General features: G+C 57.4%; 1 protein-coding gene across 1 annotated transcript; it reads left to right on the forward strand.

Moving 5' to 3' along the window:
* Positions 1-862: 862 nt before the first annotated feature.
* On the forward strand, positions 863-16,174 carry LOC132808882 (3-methyl-2-oxobutanoate dehydrogenase [lipoamide] kinase, mitochondrial-like). Its single transcript, XM_060822300.1, has 12 exons — positions 863-1,111; positions 4,294-4,572; positions 5,771-5,839; positions 6,447-6,557; positions 7,263-7,310; positions 7,516-7,635; positions 8,246-8,344; positions 8,976-9,049; positions 12,711-12,839; positions 13,691-13,780; positions 14,627-14,788; positions 15,522-16,174. The coding sequence occupies exons 2-12, from the start codon at positions 4,342-4,344 to the stop codon at positions 15,664-15,666; spliced, it is 1,278 nt and encodes a 425-aa protein (XP_060678283.1). The 5' UTR covers positions 863-1,111; positions 4,294-4,341; the 3' UTR covers positions 15,667-16,174.
* Positions 16,175-18,507: the final 2,333 nt, after the last annotated feature.

Raw genomic sequence — 18,507 nt, forward strand, 5'->3', positions numbered from 1 at the left:
CTTAGCTCCCGCCCATTTTAACGTCATTCACTATTAACATACAACCGTGACACCGATGGCTCGTGGAGGCTCGCCCCTCCACCTCGTGCTCCTAATATGCAAACATAACACAGATGATTGGTGGATCCGCCTACATGGCCCCGCCTACCTCTTCCATATTTAGTCACGCCTTCGCGTCAAGCGCGAGCGCTATGCAGATATGACCCCGCTGATTGGTGAAACCGGACGCCGCTCCCCGCTGACGCCCCAATTTCGCCGTCTCTAATACGTCACCTTAACAAAGACGCTGGACCGCCTACGCTGATTGGCTGATCCCGCCGTCGTGCCCTGCCCACTCACGAAATAGCCGCCCCCTTATGTCATCCGCTAATCATATGCAACAATGACTCTGACGATTGGTGGAGCCTGTCGGCGAGCGTCGCCCAATCGCGCCCTTCGTCATCCCCCCTTACCCCCCCTTAGGTATTTTAGTAATCGACAGAGATGTCCCCGCTGATTGGTGGAGACGAGCCAGTGACGTCATTCCCACCGAACGAGAGGCGGTGCTTCGCGTGCCTTTTGTTGTCCAGTGCCGTTGCTGTGATTGGCCGAGCCCGTGCCATATTCCCCGCCTCTACCGCCGGGCCGCTTCCTGCCCCTCTTGATTGGACGACCCCGTTCCATCCCCGCCCACCCTTGGCGTCACGCCGCGTGAACGCGCGTGACGTGCCTGCTGATTGGGCCAATCCGCCGCCGCTCGCGCCGCCCCCCTCTCATTAATATGCGGGGTCGCCGCCGGCGATTGGTCACCACCTCTGGCTCCCATGTAACGTCACGATTCACGGTGTACGTGGCCCTCCCACCACCCCACCCCACCCCACCCCCTCCCCTCAGTGTTTGGGTCGAAGGTGAAAGGTCGACCTAATATGGCCCCCTTGACCCAATGTAGGAGCAGTGGGAACAGGAAGAGTTGGAGTTGCTGCCTGGTCTCTGCTTGAAGCCCTTAGGCTCTGTGTGCTGCGCCAATGGGGCCAGTGAGGGTCACCTTGGCACCCAAGGTCACCTCAAGGCTTGTTTGACCTCCTGCACTTTGTTTATTTCCAGACTGGCTGCATTTGCTGAGTTGGAGGAGGTTTGGCTTGGTCCTTGTAACTCCAGGATTGGGGGATTGGGGTTGATCCTTGTAACTCCAGGATTGGGGAATTGGGGTTGGTCCCTGTATCTCCAGGATTGGGGTTTGGGGTTGGTCCTTGTAACTCCAGGATTGGGGAATTGGGGTTGGTCCTTGTAACTCCAGGATTGGGGGATTGGGGTTGGTCCTTGTAACTCCAGGATTGGGGAATTGGGGTTGGTCCTTGTAACTCCAGGATTGGGGGATTGGGGTTGGTCCTTGTAACTCCAGGATTGGGGGATTGGGGTTGGTCCTTGTAACTCCAGGATTGGGGAATTGGGATTGGTCCTTGTAACTCCAGGATTGGGGGATTGGGGTTGGTCCCTGTATCTCCAGGATTGGGGGATTGGGGTTGGTCCCTGTATCTCCAGGATTGGGGAATTGGGGTTGATCCCTGTATCTCCAGGATTGGGGAATTGGGGTTGATCCCTGTATCTCCAGGATTGGGGGATTGGGGTTGGTCCCTGTATCTCCAGGATTGGGGAATTGGGGTTGATCCCTGTATCTCCAGGATTGGGGGATTGGGGTTGATCCCTGTATCTCCAGGATTGGGGGATTGGGGTTGGTCCCTGTATCTCCAGGATTGGGGGATTGGGGTTGGTCCTTGTAACTCCAGGATTGGGGTTGATCCTTGTAACTCCAGGATTGGGGGATTGGGGTTGGTCCTTGTATCTCCAGGATTGGGGAATTGGGGTTGATCCCTGTATCTCCAGGATTGGGGGATTGGGGTTGGTCCCTGTATCTCCAGGATTGGGGGATTGGGGTTGGTCCTTGTAACTCCAGGATTGGGGTTGATCCTTGTAACTCCAGGATTGGGGGATTGGGGTTGATCCCTGTAACTCCAGGATTGGGGGATTGGGGTTGATCCCTGTAACTCCAGGATTGGGGGATTGGGGTTGGTCCTTGTAACTCCAGGATTGGGGAATTGGGGTTGATCCCTGTATCTCCAGGATTGGGGGATTGGGGTTGGTCCCTGTATCTCCAGGATTGGGGGATTGGGGTTGGTCCTTGTAACTCCAGGATTGGGGAATTGGGGTTGGTCCTTGTAACTCCAGGATTGGGTAATTGGGATTGATCCTTGTAACTCCAGGATTGGGGGATTGGGATTGGTCCTTGTAACTCCAGGATTGGGGAATTGGGGTTGGTCCTTGTAACTCCAGGATTGGGGTTGGTTCTTGTAACTCCAGGATTGGGGGATTGGGGTTGATCCCTGTAACTCCAGGATTGGGGGATTGGGGTTGGTCCTTGTAACTCCAGGATTGGGGAATTGGGGTTGATCCCTGTATCTCCAGGATTGGGGGATTGGGGTTGGTCCCTGTATCTCCAGGATTGGGGGATTGGGGTTGGTCCTTGTAACTCCAGGATTGGGGAATTGGGGTTGGTCCTTGTAACTCCAGGATTGGGGAATTGGGATTGATCCCTGTAACTCCAGGATTGGGGGATTGGGATTGGTCCTTGTATCTCCAGGATTGGGGAATTGGGATTGATCCCTGTATCTCCAGGATTGGGGGATTGGGGTTGATCCTTGTAACTCCAGGATTGGGGAATTGGGATTGATCCTTGTAACTCCAGGATTGGGGGATTGGGATTGGTCCTTGTAACTCCAGGATTGGGGAATTGGGGTTGGTCCTTGTAACTCCAGGATTGGGGTTGGTTCTTGTAACTCCAGGATTGGGGAATTGGGGTTGGTCCTTGTAACTCCAGGATTGGGGAATTGGGGTTGATCCTTGTAACTCCAGGATTGGGGGATTGGGGTTGATCCTTGTATCTCCAGGATTGGGGGATTGGGGTTGGTCCTTGTAACTCCAGGATTGGGGAATTGGGGTTGATCCTTGTAACTCCAGGATTGGGAAATTGGGATTGATCCTTGTAACTCCAGGATTGGGGGATTGGGGTTGATCCTTGTATCTCCAGGATTGGGATTGGTCCTTGTATCTCCAGGATTGGGGAATTGGGGTTGATCCCTAGATCTCCAGGATTGGGGAATTGGGGTTGATCCCTGGATCTCCAGGATTGGGGATTGGGGTTGATCCTTGTATTTCCAGGATTGGGGGATTGGGATTGATCCTTGTATCTCCAGGATTGGGGTTGATCCTTGTATTTCCAGGATTGGGGATTGGGGTCGATCATTGTATCTCCAGGATTGGGGGATTAGGGTTGATCCTTGTATCTCCAGGATTGGGGGATTAGGGTTGGTCCTTGTATCTCCAGGTTTGGGGTTGATCCTTGTATTTCCAGGATTGGGGAATTGGGATTGATCCTTGTATCTCCCGGATTGGGGGATTAGGGTTGGTCCTTGTATCTCCAGGATTGGGGAATTGGGGTTGATCCCTGTATCTCCAGGATTGGGGAATTGGGGTTGATCCCTGTATCTCCAGGATTGGGGAATTGGGATTGATCCTTGTATCTCCAGGATTGGGGAATTGGGGTTGTCCTTGTAACTCCAGGATTGGGGAATTGGGATTGATCCCTGTATCTCCAGGATTGGGGAATTGGGGTTGGTCCTTGTAACTCCAGAATTGGGGATTGGGGTTGATCCTTGTATCTCAAGGATTGGGGATTGGGGTTGATCCTTGTATCCCCAGGATTGAGGATTGGGGTCAATCCTTGTATCTCCAGGATTGGGGATTGGGATTGATCCTTGTATTTCCAGGATTGGGGTTGATCCCTGTATCCCCAGGATTGGGGGTTAGGGTTGATCTTTGTATTTCCAGGATTGGGGATTAGGGTTGATCCTTGTATCCCCAGGATTGGGGTTGATCCTTGTATCTCCGGGATTGGGGTTGATCCTTGTATCTCCAGGATTTCGGGTGGGTGTCTGTGTTGTATTAAGTTGTGTATCCCCAGGTTTTGGGGGGGCGTTGGGGTTGATCTGTATCCCCAGGTTTTGGAGTTATTCCTTGCTCCCCCAGAGGTTGGACTGACTCTTGTAACCCGAGGTTTGTGGGGTGTCGGGGGGAGACTGTGGGATCCCTCAGTATTTGGGAGGTGGTTAACCGTTCAGGCTCCAGCTTTGGGGCATGGTGGTCAGTGCGGATTCCCGCAGGGTTGAGGGTGAGTGTTGATTCGCTGGGTTCAGGGTTTAACTATTGATTTGTACCTGTGGCAATATTCTGGGACCCCCCTTGATTGCGGTTTCGTAGAGCTGGCTCTGACTTGACTTGGGTGAGGTTGGACAGGACATCGAGAAGATGACGATGTTGATGATGATGAAGATGGTAGGAGGAGGGGGAGGACCAACAGGCCGGGCCCGGGTGTCCCTGAGCTTCCTGCTGGCTCCCAACTCCCCTCGATGGAGGTCCACATCGGCCAGCGACCATTACCACCATCACCACCACCACCACCACGAGGTAGCGAAGGAGCGGTCCAAGGCTGTTAGCTCCTTCTACAACCAGTCTCTGATCGACAGTGCGGCTGAGAAGGTAACACGCCACTCCCTTAAGGTGTACCCCTCCCATTCCTTGCTCCCTTCACCCCATCCCACTTCCCCCTCTTTCCATCACATACATGAGCAGAAATGAGGCCACTTGGCCCATCAAATCTGTTCCGCCATTCAGTCATGGCTGATAAGTTTCTCAATCCCATTCTCCTGCTTTCTCCCCGTAACCCTTGACTCTCAAGAACCTCTCTATCTCCATCTTAACTATACTCTGTGACCTGCCCTCTACGGCAATGAATTCCACAGACCCCCCACTCTCTGGCTGAAGAGACTTTTCCTTATCCCCATTCTAAAAGGTCTTCCCTTGACTCTCAAGCAATGCCCTCAGGTCCCAGTCTCATCTTCCCAACATCCAGTCTGTCCAGGCCATTCAGTATTCTGTATGTTTCAATTGGAATCCCCCCCCCCACCTCCTCCTTCTAAACTCCGTAGAGTACAGACCTCAAATGTGCCTCATATGATGTGGGGGAGCCGGTGTTGGACCGAGTTAAAAATCACACAACGCCAGGTTATAGTCCAACAGGTTTATTTGGAAGCACTAGCTTTCGAAACGCTGCTCCTTCATCAGGTAGTTGTGGAGCAGGACCATAAGACACAGAATTAAAAGCAATAGGTTAGTGTCGTGCGACTGAACTGATATTGAGCAAACCTTCAAGTGCTAATTCATCAGTAGACGTGTGTGTGTGTGTGTATGAGAGACAGCGAGAGAGTGTGTGTGGAAAAAATTCCCTTTTTGGAATTGAGGGTGTGCCTTCTGGCAGTTTTCCAATCCTTTTGGAGTTTTCCACACTCGAAGGATTCCTGGTGTACTCCCAACGTGCCAACTATCGCTGGCCCCTGAAGAACAAGGGGCAAACGCAGTCGGATTGACAAAAGTTGCATGGGAGCCACTGCCCAGTCTCGGGAATCTCTCGCGCCTCGTCACTCTCTCTCACTCGCGCGCTCTCGCTTTCATGCGCTCTTCCCCCTTTCTCGCTCACTCATGCGCTTTCCCGCGCACTCGATTGCGCGGTCTCTCTTCTCGCTCTCCGCTCTCACCCTCCCCCCTCGGATTTATTCCTTCCTGCTGTGGGTTGTGCTGGGGATAGAGAGAGACATGGTGCGGTGATGATGTTGGAATCCGGCCGGAGTGTTGGAGAAAGGCAGGGAACTCAGGATGTTCCTTGCTTGTGTCTCCACAGGCATCTGTGCGTCTGACACCCACAACGATGCTGTACGCTGGCAAATCCCCGGACGGATCACACCTCCTGGTACGTCAGTCACCTCGTGTGTCAGTGTGTCCGTGTGTGTGTCCGTGTGTGTGTGTCCATAGAAGCAAGGGAGAACGTACCTGGGGCGAGTACAAACATAGGGACATCCCCACTGTTGGGGAGAAAGTGAGTGGCATATGACAGGGAGGGAGGGGGATTAGACTGGGTGGGATATTAAAGGGAGTGAGGGGGCAGAGTGGGATTAGACTGGGTGGGATATTAAAGGGAGTGAGGGGGCAGAGTGGGATTAGACTGGGTGGGATATTAAAGGGAGTGAGGGGGCAGAGTGGGATTAGACTGGGTGGGATATTAAAGGGAGTGAGGGGGCAGAGTGGGATTAGACTGGGTGGGATATTAAAGGGAGCGGGGAGTGAGGGGGAGAGTGGGATTAGACTGGGTGGGATATTAAAGGGAGCGGGGAGTGAGGGGGAGAGCGGGATTAGACTGGGTGGGATATTAAAGGGAGTGGGGAGTGAGGGGGAGAGCGGGATTAGACTGGGTGGGATATTAAAGGGAGCGGGGAGTGAGGGGGAGAGCGGGATTAGACTGGGGTTTTTGGTGTTGCATTTGCCTACATATGATTTTCTCTGTTGTCTGGGAATTGTAGAAAAGTGCCCGCTACCTGCACAAAGAGCTGCCAGTCCGGATTGCACACAGGATCAAGAGTATTCGAAATCTCCCCTTCATTCTGGGCTGTAATCCGACCATTCTGCAGGTGGTGAGTGGGACGTACCAAAACTTTGTATTCACCTCCGTCACATTATAAATGGAGCAGACCCTCCCACAGTGCGGGGCTCCCTCGGCGCCGACCCTCCCACAGTGCGGGGGCTCCCTCGGCGCCGACCCTCCCACAGTGCGGGGGCTCCCTCGGCGCCGACCCTCCCACAGTGCGGGGGCTCCCTCGGCGCTGACCCTCCCACAGTGCGGGGGCTCCCTCGGCGCTGACCCTCCCACAGTGCGGGGCTCCCTCAGCCCTGACCCTCCCACAGTGCGGGACTCCCTCGGCGCCGACCCTCCCACAGTGCGGGGCTCCCTCAGCCCTGACCCTCCCACAGTGCGGGGCTCCCTCGGCGCTGACCCTCCCACAGTGCGGGGCTCCCTCGGCGCCGACCCTCCCACAGTGCGGGGCTCCCTCGGCGCCGACCCTCCCACAGTGCGGGGGCTCCCTCGGCGCCGACCCTCCCACAGTGCGGGGCTCCCTCGGCGCCGACCCTCCCACAGTGCGGGGGCTCCCTCGGCGCCGACCCTCCCACAGTGCGGGGGCTCCCTCGACAGTCCCTTGTGCCTTTAGGGGCTGTCGCTGGGCTGGGTGTGTGGCCGTGTGCTCTGCGTCGGGCCTGTGCTCTGGTCTCCCCGTACTCACTCCGATCTCTCTCTCTCTCTCTCTCTCTCTATGCCTGTCTCCCTCTTCCCCCTCCCGCAGCATGAGTTGTACATTCGAGCCTTCCAAAAGCTCAGTGAGTTCCCTCCGGTGAGTAGTGACGCTGCTGGCGACGTGAGCGTGGGGGGTGGTGGGGGGAACAGGAATGCTGCGCGGCCCTCCGGTGGCATTGCTCCTGGTGCGAGGACGGCCATCGAAGCCAATCGGGATAGAGGCAGTGACGGCAGGGCTGGGGGTGTCTCTCTCATCCCATCTCTCTCTCTCTCTCTCTCTCTCTCTCGCTGCCGCCTTACAGATCGAGAACCACGAGGTGGAAGGCCTGTACTGCCAGCTGCTTCAGCAACTCCTCGACGACCACAAGGACGTGGTCACCCACCTGGCGGAAGGCTTCCGGGAGAGCCGTAAGCACGTCAAGGTGAGGCGCAGGCCCGGTGCCACCCCTCCCCTCCGTCTCGCGGGTCACACCGGCCTCAGCCCCTGCGGTTGACGGTCTCGCGCGACAGGCTCGCGGTGGGAGTGGATTCGGAAACCCCTCGGGGCGGGGCATCGAGACAACGGGAGGAGCCGAGACCCTGGCCTCAAAAGCCATCCCTCTGGCTCCTGCGGCCCCACCCCCTCTGTCCATGGGGCTGCTACTCCTTTGAAAGAGAAACATTGTGGGTGCTTGGTTTGCCTCTCCCCCCTTTCGTCTTTCCGGTCGGCCCCTCTCTTGGGAAACCCTTCCCGTTTTGTCCCTCCGGCCTCTGGGATTTGGGTGGAAGTGGCGGAGGTGGGCACCGGCAGACGCACCCGAGCATGCCTTGGGTGTCTGTGTGGCACCTTTCCTCGGTTCGGGGCACTGGTTTATCTCCCCCTGGCTGTGGCATTTCGTTTTCCGGGCAGTAAGAGAGAGCCTGGCTGCTTCCCCGATGGGGTCGGGGAAGGGGAGACCTAAACTCTTGACTGGCGATCGGACCCCCGCGAGTTCACGGCTACCTTGCGCTGTCCCCTTCACCATTTGGGTATGACCTTGTTGCCCTCTGTAGGATGAGGCTGTCATTCGCTTGTTTCTGGACAAGACTCTGACGTCGCGGCTGGGGATGCGGATGTTGGCGACCCACCATCTTGCGCTCCATGAGGACCGGGTAAGCGCAGTGAGTCGGCGCCAGGGACGGAGAACCGCAATCCCGCTGTGCACCGTCCCAACGGAACCCAGACCCCCTTCCCGTTCACTCCCGCTCCACACCGTCCCCAATCCCAAACCCCTTCCCGTTCACACCCGCTCGTCACCGTCCCCAATCCCAAACCCCTTCCCGTTCACTCCCGCTCCACTCCATCCCTAATCCCAAACCCCTTCCCGCTCACTCCCGCTCTACACCAACCCCAATCCCAAACCCCTTCCCGTTCGCTCCCGCTCTATACCATACCAATGGAACCCACCCCCTCCCATGATGAATGGACACTGGACTGATTTGACGTGGGGCAGAGTGGCGCAATTAGCCTCCAATTTCTGCCTGTGTTGTGTCCACCCCGAATCCCACTCCCCTCGCGGAGAGCCTGGGGGTGGTCAGGCCTCCTGTCGTCCAATACCCACCTCCGCCAGGTCCCCCTACTGGGTGGCAGCAGAAACGCTGGCTATGGCATGTGACTGGTTTGGGGGGGTGGGGCGAGGGGGAATGTTGGGTGGGGTTGGGCAGCACATGACTTGTCATAACCCCGTCTAACCCCTCTGCCTTACCCCCCCCGCCCCACCCTCCCTTGAATGTTCCCTTCCAGCCCGACTTCGTTGGCATCATCTGTACCCGTCTCTCGCCCAAGAAGATCATCGAGAAGTGGGTGGATTTTGCCAGGTAAGGCCGGTTTGGCATCGTGGGGCGGGTTGGGTGTTGGCAGTGATCGGAGGGTCAGAGGGGTGCATTTGTGGGGGAAGGGTCACACATGTTCTTCCCCCCCCCCCTCCCCAAATGCCCCCACACCAGGAGGGCAAACAGGTGCCTGCCTCCCCTTCCCGTGAGGGGACAAAATGGCCGCTGAGGAGGAAGGCATTTGGGGTCTGTACACGGCAACGCGGGAAGAGGTGGATTGACTCTTTGCTGTCACTCCTGCCCACCCCTCACCAGGAAGGGCCCAAGTTCAGGACTGCATTTGAGGCGCCCGCCTTCCTGTGAGGGGACAAAATGGCCGCCGAGGAGGATGGCATTCGGGGGGGGTCTGTACACGGTGACCTGGTAGGAGGTGGGACTGACTCTTAGGTGTCACTCCTGTCTACCCCTCACCAGGAGGGGCCCAAACTCAGGACTGTGTTTGAGGAGGGGCAAACAGGTGCCCGCCTTCCCGTGAGGGGGGCAAAATGGCCGCCGAGGAGGTTGACGTCTGCGGCCTGTATATGGTGACCCGGGGGGGGGGGGGGGGGAGGATTTGGTGGGTGTGTGGGGGTTGTGGGTGGGAAGCAGTTAGACAAACATGACCTTTCGGTGGGGGGGGTGGGGGGCGCGTGCTTGTGGGCAAAGTGTTGGGGGTGGGGCGCGGGGAGATGGCAGTAATGGCTGGAATGTCCGTTCAGAAGACCTCCATCCTGCGGCCTTTCCCGGGCTCTATGGGCAGGGGCCAGGCTTTATTTTCAGGAGTATCTCGCAACGGATGGGGGTGGGGGTGGGGGGGTTGAGGATGACTGTGGAGGCCGGGATTCTGAGAACCTTCCGGAAAGGTTCTCCCCGGAGCCCAAGGCAGCGTGGGACGGGAACAGGAGGAGGCGAATCGAGCTCCGCGACAGGAACGTGGCTGACCCTCGACCTAAGGCCTTTGGCCCTTGGCTCCAACGACCATTTTAGCCCTTTTCAGATTGAGAGTGACTGATGGCTGCCATTTGTGGGGCAGAATTGCGGACCCCTCACACGCCCTCCCCTCCTTGGTGTGTGAGAATCGCGTCCGAGCATCTCTCCTGAACGGTCTGGCCTGAATTCTCCGGTGATTGTCCCCGTCGCGAACCAGTCAAGATGACTTATCCACCCTGTTTATTCCCGTTGATATTTTTGAAGACTTAAATCAAGTCGCCTCTTACTTGGAGAGAAAATGGGCTATGCTTGTTGAATCTCTCCTCAAAATTGACCCCCGACTCCATGGCAATATATCCTTCCTAAGGTGTGGTGCCCAGATAGAGTCATGGAGATGTACAGCACCGAAACAGGCCCTTCGGCCCCACCCTGTCCGTGCTGACCCAGATATCCCTAATCTAACCCAGTCCCTGTTCGCCAGCCCCTCTCCCTCTAAACCCTTCCTGTTCCCCTCCCCATCCCCCTTTTCAATGTTGGCGTTGCCCCCAGCCCCCACCACTTCCTCTGGCAGCTCGTCCCACACACCCACCACCCTCTGGGGGGAAAAAGTTGCAGGTTTTTAAATCTTTCCCCTCTCCCCCTGAACCTAGGTCCCTCTAGTTCTGGACTCCCCCACCCCAGGAGAAAAAAAAATCTGTCCTTTGATTAGATTAGATTACTTACAATGTGGAAACAGGCCCTTTGGCCCAACAAGTCCACACCGACCCGCCGAAGCGCAACCCACCCAGACCCCCTATATTTACCACTTACCTAACACTACGGGCAATTTAGCGTGGCCAATTCACCTGACCCGCACATCTTTGGACTGTGGGAGGAAACCGGAGCACCCGGAGGAAACCCACGCAGACACGGGGAGAACGTGCAAACTCCACACAGTCAGTCGCCTGAGTCAGGAATTGAACCCAGGTCCCTGGCGCTGTGAGGCAGCAGTGCTAACCACTGTGCCACTTTCACCCTAAACATGATTTTAAAAGCCACTGTAAGGTCGCCCCCTCAGTCTCCCCCACCCCAGGGGGAAAAGACCTTGTCTATTTACCCTCTCCATGTCCCCCCCTCATGATGTTATAAACCTCTATAAGGTCACCCCCTCAGCCTTCGACGCTCCAGGGAAAACAGCCCCAGCCTCTCCCTGTAGCTCCGACCCTCCAACATCCTGGTAAATCTTTTCCGAACCCTTTCCCGACATCCTTCCTGTCGCGGGGAGACGGGAATCACACACAATATTCCAAAGGTGCCCTCACCAATACAGCCACAACATGACCCTCCCAACTCCTGTACTCAATACTCTGACCCATAAAGGCAGTGAGGAGCTGCTCAGGGTGGGGCTGGAAGGGAGGGGGGGTGGGGGGGGGGGTGCCGGACTGCAGTGTGACCCCCTGCTCAGGGTGGGCCGGACTGCAGTGTGACCCCCCCGGCTCAGGGTGGGGCTGGAAGGGGGCGGCCGGACTGCAGTGTGACCCCCCCTGCTCAGGGTGGGGCTGGAAGGTGGGGGCCGGACTGCAGCGTGACCCCCTGCTCAGGGTGGGGCTGGAAGGGGGGGGCTGGACTGCAGTGTGACCCCCCCCCCCTGCTCAGGGTGGGGCTGGAAGGGGGGGGCCGGACTGCAGTGTGACCCCCCCCTGCTCAGGGTGGGTCTGGAAGGGGGGGACTGGACTGCAGTGTGAACCCCCTGCTCGGTGGGGCTGGAAGGGGGGGCCGGACTGCAGCCTGACCCCCTGCTCCGAGCATAGTATTGAGTCAGAGGATCCCTTTGAATGGTCGAGGATTTGAAGAAACCCTCGTGTGTTGGCTCACGTGTAGGGTGGGAACGAAAGTATCCTTCCGGATGGGTCAGCTATTGGGTAATGGTGCTCTCTGAAGCAGTCTCACATTGACTGACTGACATCTTCTCTCTCTCTCTCTCCCCCTCTGTGTACGTCTGTCTCCCTCTCTGTCTCGCTCTCCTTCCCTCTGTGTTTCTCTCTCGCTCTCCTTCCCTCTGTGTGTGTGTGTGTGTGTCTCTCTCTCTCTCTCTCTGTGTGTCTCTCTCTCTCTCTCTCTGTGTCTCTCTCTCTCTCTCTGTGTCTCTCTCTCTCTCTCTGTCTGTCTGTCTCTCTCTCTCTGTGTCTCTCGCTCTCTCTCTCTCTGTCTGTCTGTGTGTGTCAATCTCTCTCTCTGTCTCTCTGTGTGTCTCTCTCTCTCTGTGTCTCTCTCTCTCTGTCTGTCTGTCTCTCTCTCTCTCTCTCTCTCTGTCTCTGTGTGTGTGTGTCTCTCTCTCTCTCTCTCGCTCTGTGTGTCTCTCTCTCTCTCTCTCTCTGTGTCTCTCTGTGTGTGTGTCTCTCTCTCTCTCTCTCTCTCGCTCTGTCTCTGTGTGTGTGTGTCTCTCTCTCTCTCTCGCTCTGTGTGTGTCTCTCTCTCTCTCTCTCTCTGTGTCTCTCTCTCTCTCTCTCTCTCTCTGTGTCTCTCTGTGTGTGTGTCTCTCTCTCTCTCTCGCTCTGTGTGTGTCTCTCTCTCTCTCTCGCTCTGTGTGTGTCTCTCTCTCTCTCTCTCTCTGTCTCTCTGTGTGTGTGTCTCTCTCTCTCTCTCGCTCTGTGTGTGTCTCTCTCTCTCTCTCTCTCTCTCTCTCGCTCTCTGTGTGTGTGTCTGTCTCTCGATCTCTCTCTCTCTCTCCCCCTTTCCCCCTGACCCCGGTGTACAGACGGCTGTGTGAGCATAAATATGGAAATGCCCCACGGGTGCGGATCAGTGGGCATGTCGCTGCCCGCTTCCCTTACATCCCCATGCCCCTCGACTACATCCTCCCAGAGCTCCTCAAAAACGCCATGAGGTCAGTCTGTCTGTCTGTCTGTCTGTCTGCCGCTCCATCACCCACCGTGGGGCTGGGGGGAAAGGACAGTGTATCTAACACACCCCGGTCCCAGAGAGAGGGGGGGGGAAAGGACAGTGTATCTAACACACCCCGGTCCCAGAGAGAGAGGGGGAAAGGACAGTGTATCTAACACACCCCGGTCCCAGAGAGGGGGGGGGAAAGGACAGTGTATCTAACACACCCCGGTCCCAGAGAGAGAGGGGGGAAAGGACAGTGTATCTAACACACCCCGGTCCCAGAGAGAGAGAGGGGGGGGAAAGGACAGTGTATCTAACACACCCCGGTCCCAGAGAGAGAGAAGGGGGAAAGGACAGTGTATCTAACACACCCCAGTCCCAGAGAGAGAGAAGGGGGAAAGGACAGTGTATCTAACACACCCCGGTCCCAGAGAGAGGGGGGGAAAGGACAGTGTATCTAACACACCCCGGTCCCAGAGAGAGAGAGGGGGAAAGGACAGTGTATCTAACACACCCCGGTCCCAGAGAGAGAGGGGGGGGGGAAAGGACAGTGTATCTAACACACCCCGGTCCCAGAGAGCGGGCGGTGGGGGGAGGGAGGGAGGAGGGGTGAGAGCCCCTCACCCGTCCTGTTGCAGTGATGAGTGACCTCGGACGGTGGTTTCCCAGGAGGTCCATCGACCACCACCTCTCTCAGCCCGGCCTGTGCTCCGGATTTCCGTTGAAGCCAGCCACCCCTGGGGAGACATCCGCCCTCCCCCCGGAAGCGGTGTGGGTGTGGGAGGGAGGGAAGTGGAGAGGGGATAGTGTCTGTCAGAGCCCCCGGTAACCGAGCGTGCTGTATCCCCTCAGGGCCACCATGGAGAGTCACCTGGACACACCGTACAACGTCCCCGACATCGTGGTGACCATCGCCAACAACGATGTGGATTTCATCATCCGGTGAGGATGCTGCCTTCGTTCTCCCTCAGTGCAACGGCACGCTCCCTGCTCAAAGGGAGCTCCTGGGTCCCAGCAACACTCTCTTTGGAGGTGTTCAGCATTGACACTGTGGGGCCCTGGGTGCTCTCCCTCTTTCCATGTACACGAGATTCTGGGCCTCCCTGCTCGCGCTCTCTCTCTCTCTCTTTCTCATTCTTTCTTTCTCGCTCTCTTTCTTTTCTCTCTTCCTTTCTCCCTTCTTTCTCTCTCTCTCTCTCTTTTCTCTCTTCCTTTCTTTCTCTCTCTCTTTCTGTGTGCTCTCATTTAGATTCTGGGTCTGTCTTTTCTCTCTCTGTCTCTCTATCTTTTGTGTGTGTGTGTGTGTGTGTGTGTGTCTTTCTCTCTCTTCTCTCTGTGCACTAATTTATCAACCCCTCACTATCTCCATTCCCTCCTTCCCCACCATCTTGTGTCCAGACGTGATGAGTGTGCCAGGTCCTGAGTTGAGGTGAGCTCCCTTTTTTTTTCGGAACAAGACAAAATAATTCCGACGTTGCCACCCGAAAGTGACCGCTGACCCTGAGGGCGTGGGGCAGCGTTGGGATGGTCACCAGCTTTCACTGTCGGGAGGGGTGGGGGTGGTGCAGGGAAGGGCGTGGGCTCCGGGAACGAGGAGTTCTGCCTCCCATTGCACAGACGGACCCAGGGAGGGATCTGTTCCCCCTGGAGGGAGTGGGGTATCTTTGGGAATGTGTGGGCTGGTCCGGAACGGTGGAGCTGACGTCGGCTCCTGGTTCCCTCTGGGTCTAAACGTTGTCCCTTTATCCCCTTCTCCAAATCCCACGCCGTTGTCCCTGCCGTGACCAGGATGTCGGATCGAGGAGGGGGCATTCCACACAAAGCCCTGGATAAAGTGATGGATTACCACTTCACCACGGCCGAGTGCAGCACTCCGGACCCCCAGGTCAACACCATCCTGGGCAACATGGTGGACATGGTCAACAGTGGACAGTCCAGCCCCATGCACGGGTACGTCAGCACGAATCCCTGATCCTGTTGTGTCCCGACACCTTCCCGTTCACTCCCGCTCTACACGGAGCCCGAGGCCGTTCTCAGCATGCCATCCCAACGGACCCCAAACCCCTGCCTGTTCACTCCCACTCTACACCGTCCCAATGGACCCCAATCCCCTTCCCGTTCCCTCCCGCTCTACACCGTCCCAATGGACCCCACCCCCTGTCCCATTCACTGCTGTTCTGCACTGTCCCAATGGACCCCAAACCCCTTCCCGTTCACTCCCTCTACACCGTCCCAATGGGCCCCAAACCCCTTCCCGCTCCCTCCCACTCTACACTGTCCAAATGGACCCCAAACCCCTTCCCGTTCACTCCTACTCTACACGGTCCCAATGGACCCCAAACCTCTTCCTCCTCATTGCCCTCTGCACCGTCCCAATGAACCCCAAACCCCTTCCCGTTCATTCCTGCTCCACACTGTCCCAATGGACCCCAAACCCCTTCCCCTTCACTGTCCTCTGCACCATCCCAATGGACCCCAAACCCCTTGCTGTTCACTCCTGCTCTACACCGTCCCAATGGACCCCAAACCCCTCCCCGTTGACTCCTGCTCTAATCTGTCCCAATGGACCCAAACCCCCTTTACCGTTTGCCCCCGCTCTGCCCCTTCCCTGGGATTGTGTTTCTGGGCAAGTGTGTCCTGTTGATGGCTGCCTCCTGTCTCTCTCTCCCCGTGTTGTTGGCAGGTTTGGCTTTGGCCTGCCCACCTCCAGGGCCTACGCCGAGTACCTGAGCGGCTCCCTGGTCATCCAGTCCCTCCAGGGCATTGGCACCGACATCTACCTGCGCCTCCGACACATCGACGGCAAGGAAGAGGCTTTCCGGATTTGAGACGGAGGGGGGAGAGTGCGTGCATCCAAATTTCACTCCAGACCTTGTGAGAGATTGGGGGGGGGGGGGTGCTGACCGAGGGACCAAGGGCGGTGGAGGAAAGAGACGACCCCGTGGAAAACGAAGAAAATAAAACGAGCGAGGGAAAGAGAGAGAGAGAGGAAGAGAGAGTTTACGACACGACCCAACACCACCAAGGCCCCACCCCTCCCCATAACCCACTCCCACCACGCTGCCTCCGAATGGAGACCACACTCGCGTTAGCTGCCAACCTGCCTGCCATCAACTTGTTGGCAATTTTGAACCCACCGTTGTCTAGTTGGGGGGGCGGGGGTTGCCATCTTTAGAAAGTTCTGGAGACGAGCGGTGCTCGAGTGGCGGCCATTTTCTTTGGCCCACTGAGGCCACAGTGAGAAGAAACCCTGAACACTCCTCAAATATCTTTGCCATTCCTCGTGACAATTCTCTCTCTCTCTCTCTCTCTCTCTTTCTTTCCTCGATCACATCATGACTGTCCATTGTCGCGTCTTGATTGCGAAACATGGCCGATGGGAGCTGAGCACCAGCAGTAACTTCTGGAGGGTTTGTTTCTCAGGACATTTAGAGTGTGTGTGTGGGCTGGGTGGAGGATGATGTGAACTGCGGTGGACCGTGGGAACTGTCTGTGCATATGTAGTTTTTGGTGCCCTCTTTCCCCCTCCCCCAACCTCCAGGGGGAGAGTGGGATCACCCCGGGGTGGGATATTGAAGTGTGTGGGGAGCGAGGGGGGACGAGATGTGGGATTCGACTGGGTGAGATAGATGAAATTCGCTGGATACCTCAGCCCCATATTCCTGGAGTTGTTCAGGTGGAAGGTGTTCCCACATCCTGCAAAAAGCCTTCCGTTGGCCTCATTTTAAGACCCAGGTGAACAGAAAAGATGGACCAGCAGTGTTTATTACAGAGAAATCAATTCATAAAATATCGATCTTGAGACGTATTCGTTCCTACTTCAAGTCCCAGTCCCACAAATACAGTCTGTCTCGCTCTCTCCATCTCTCTCTCACAAACACACACAGACACACCTCCCCAGCCAATCTGAGTGCCAGGAGGAGAGCGGGAAGAAACCGTCGACAAGTTCAGTTCCATAGCATTCGCTGAGGAGTTTCTGTAGCTTTCCAGGTCACTTCCCCTACCTGCTGGTTTGCAAAGAGTCATAAAGAAGTTGTGACTGCAGCCTCTCCTCAGTACTGACCCAAGGCTGGCCATTTTCAGCAACGGAGGCCACGGCAAAATAAACTTGTATTCCTGACGTCGACTCTCCTGCTCCTCGGGTACGGCCTGACCTGCAGTGCCTTTCTCCAGCGCCACGCGCTTCGACTCCGACTCTCCAGCGCCTGCAGTCCTCGCTTTCTCCAAGAAAATAAGCTGCCCCGTCGTCAGACTTTGGGAAAGGAAGCCACCTCTCTACTGTTACCCTGCGCTCGGTTCCCTTGCGGAGATGCGAGGGCTTCTGCCAGTAGCCTGTGCGCCCACAAGCTGTGCAATGCTCACCTTCCCAAACCTGGGAGCCAGTTGGATCACTGTCGCTGCAGACCTACCCTGCTTCCCTTCTCTGCCACATTCCTGCCCCTGGTGCAACGGCTCATGCTGTGGGCAGGAAGCGGGCTGTGTAAACAGCTCCTCCAGTGCGCTCGGGCAACTCTCCTCCTTTGCCAAGCAGGAGGGGCAGGGAGGCGATTCCCTTCCCTCTGCGGTAAGATTCCGCCAGCAGGAGAGTGCAAAGGTTGTGGTGAGTGAGGGGGGGGGAAATAAACTGCAAACTGTGATTGCTTGAGCAAACTGGCATGGTTTTGGCGGGGGGGGAGTCTTAGGAAGAAAACCTTCCCAGTGGGATGTGTGGGGACTACATTTCCCATCAGCCAACTGCCGCAGCCAGGCCGCATGCGCCGTGCTGCGCGGAAAGGGGGCGTGCCTATGGGTGCGCGCCGGCCGTTCGTCGGCGCCTCGCTTTCCCGTCGGGCTTTGCGGCGTCCAGGCGCTTGCGCAGTTCCCACGCTGCGCTTCCCTCCCCCACCCCCCCCCCCCCACTCCAGCTCCTCGATGGGGGAAGCGGATCCGTTCGGCCTCCGGTTCCCCAGCGGCTCCTCTCCTTCCCGCCTCGCCTCTCACGGGGAGACTCGACACGGAAGCGTCACGGCACCCCTTCAGGGCTAAGGGAGCAGGGGTAAAGAAGAGAAAGGGAAGCGGGAGAAAGAGGTAGGGTTCGGTGTGGCGAGGGGAGGCCGTTCTTTCTCTCCTCCAGCTCTATTTACCAGAAAGAGTGGGGCCGGCGCTAAGATGGCGGCGCGGGCCAGCTGCGCCCGCCGGGAGTTGTAGTCCGCCCCCTCGCTTCGGGCAATGAGCCAAGGGCGGCCGGAGACTACAACTTCCGTCGGGCGGCGCGTCGCACCCCCGTCGCTCTGGCCCGACGGGAGTTGTAGTGCCTTCCCCCCCCTCGGCGACTACATCCCCCATCGTGCAGTGGGGGTGGGGGAGTGGGCGGCGCCTGCGCACCGCCCGCACCCGCGCGGGCCGACGGGAGATGTGGTCTGCCGGGACTACATCTCCCGCCGTGACGCGGTTGCCGACGGGAGTTGTAGTCCCTGCGTTGTCGGCTGCGACTCCAATTCCCGTTGCGCCCGTCTGGGCACGCCGGGAGTTGTAGTTTGACGGCCGGCTGCTCAGGCCGGGAGCAGGCGGGGGCGCGTGGGCGACAGAACTACAAGTCCCGGCGGGCCCCGCGGGGCAGTTCTGCCCATCTTCGACTATCCCTTCCCCAGAGGCTGGGCGCCATGATGGAGACAATAATGGGGAAGGGG

Source organism: Hemiscyllium ocellatum (assembly GCF_020745735.1).
Source record: "Hemiscyllium ocellatum isolate sHemOce1 chromosome 41 unlocalized genomic scaffold, sHemOce1.pat.X.cur. SUPER_41_unloc_9, whole genome shotgun sequence".
NCBI classification, from domain to species: Eukaryota; Metazoa; Chordata; class Chondrichthyes; order Orectolobiformes; family Hemiscylliidae; genus Hemiscyllium; species Hemiscyllium ocellatum.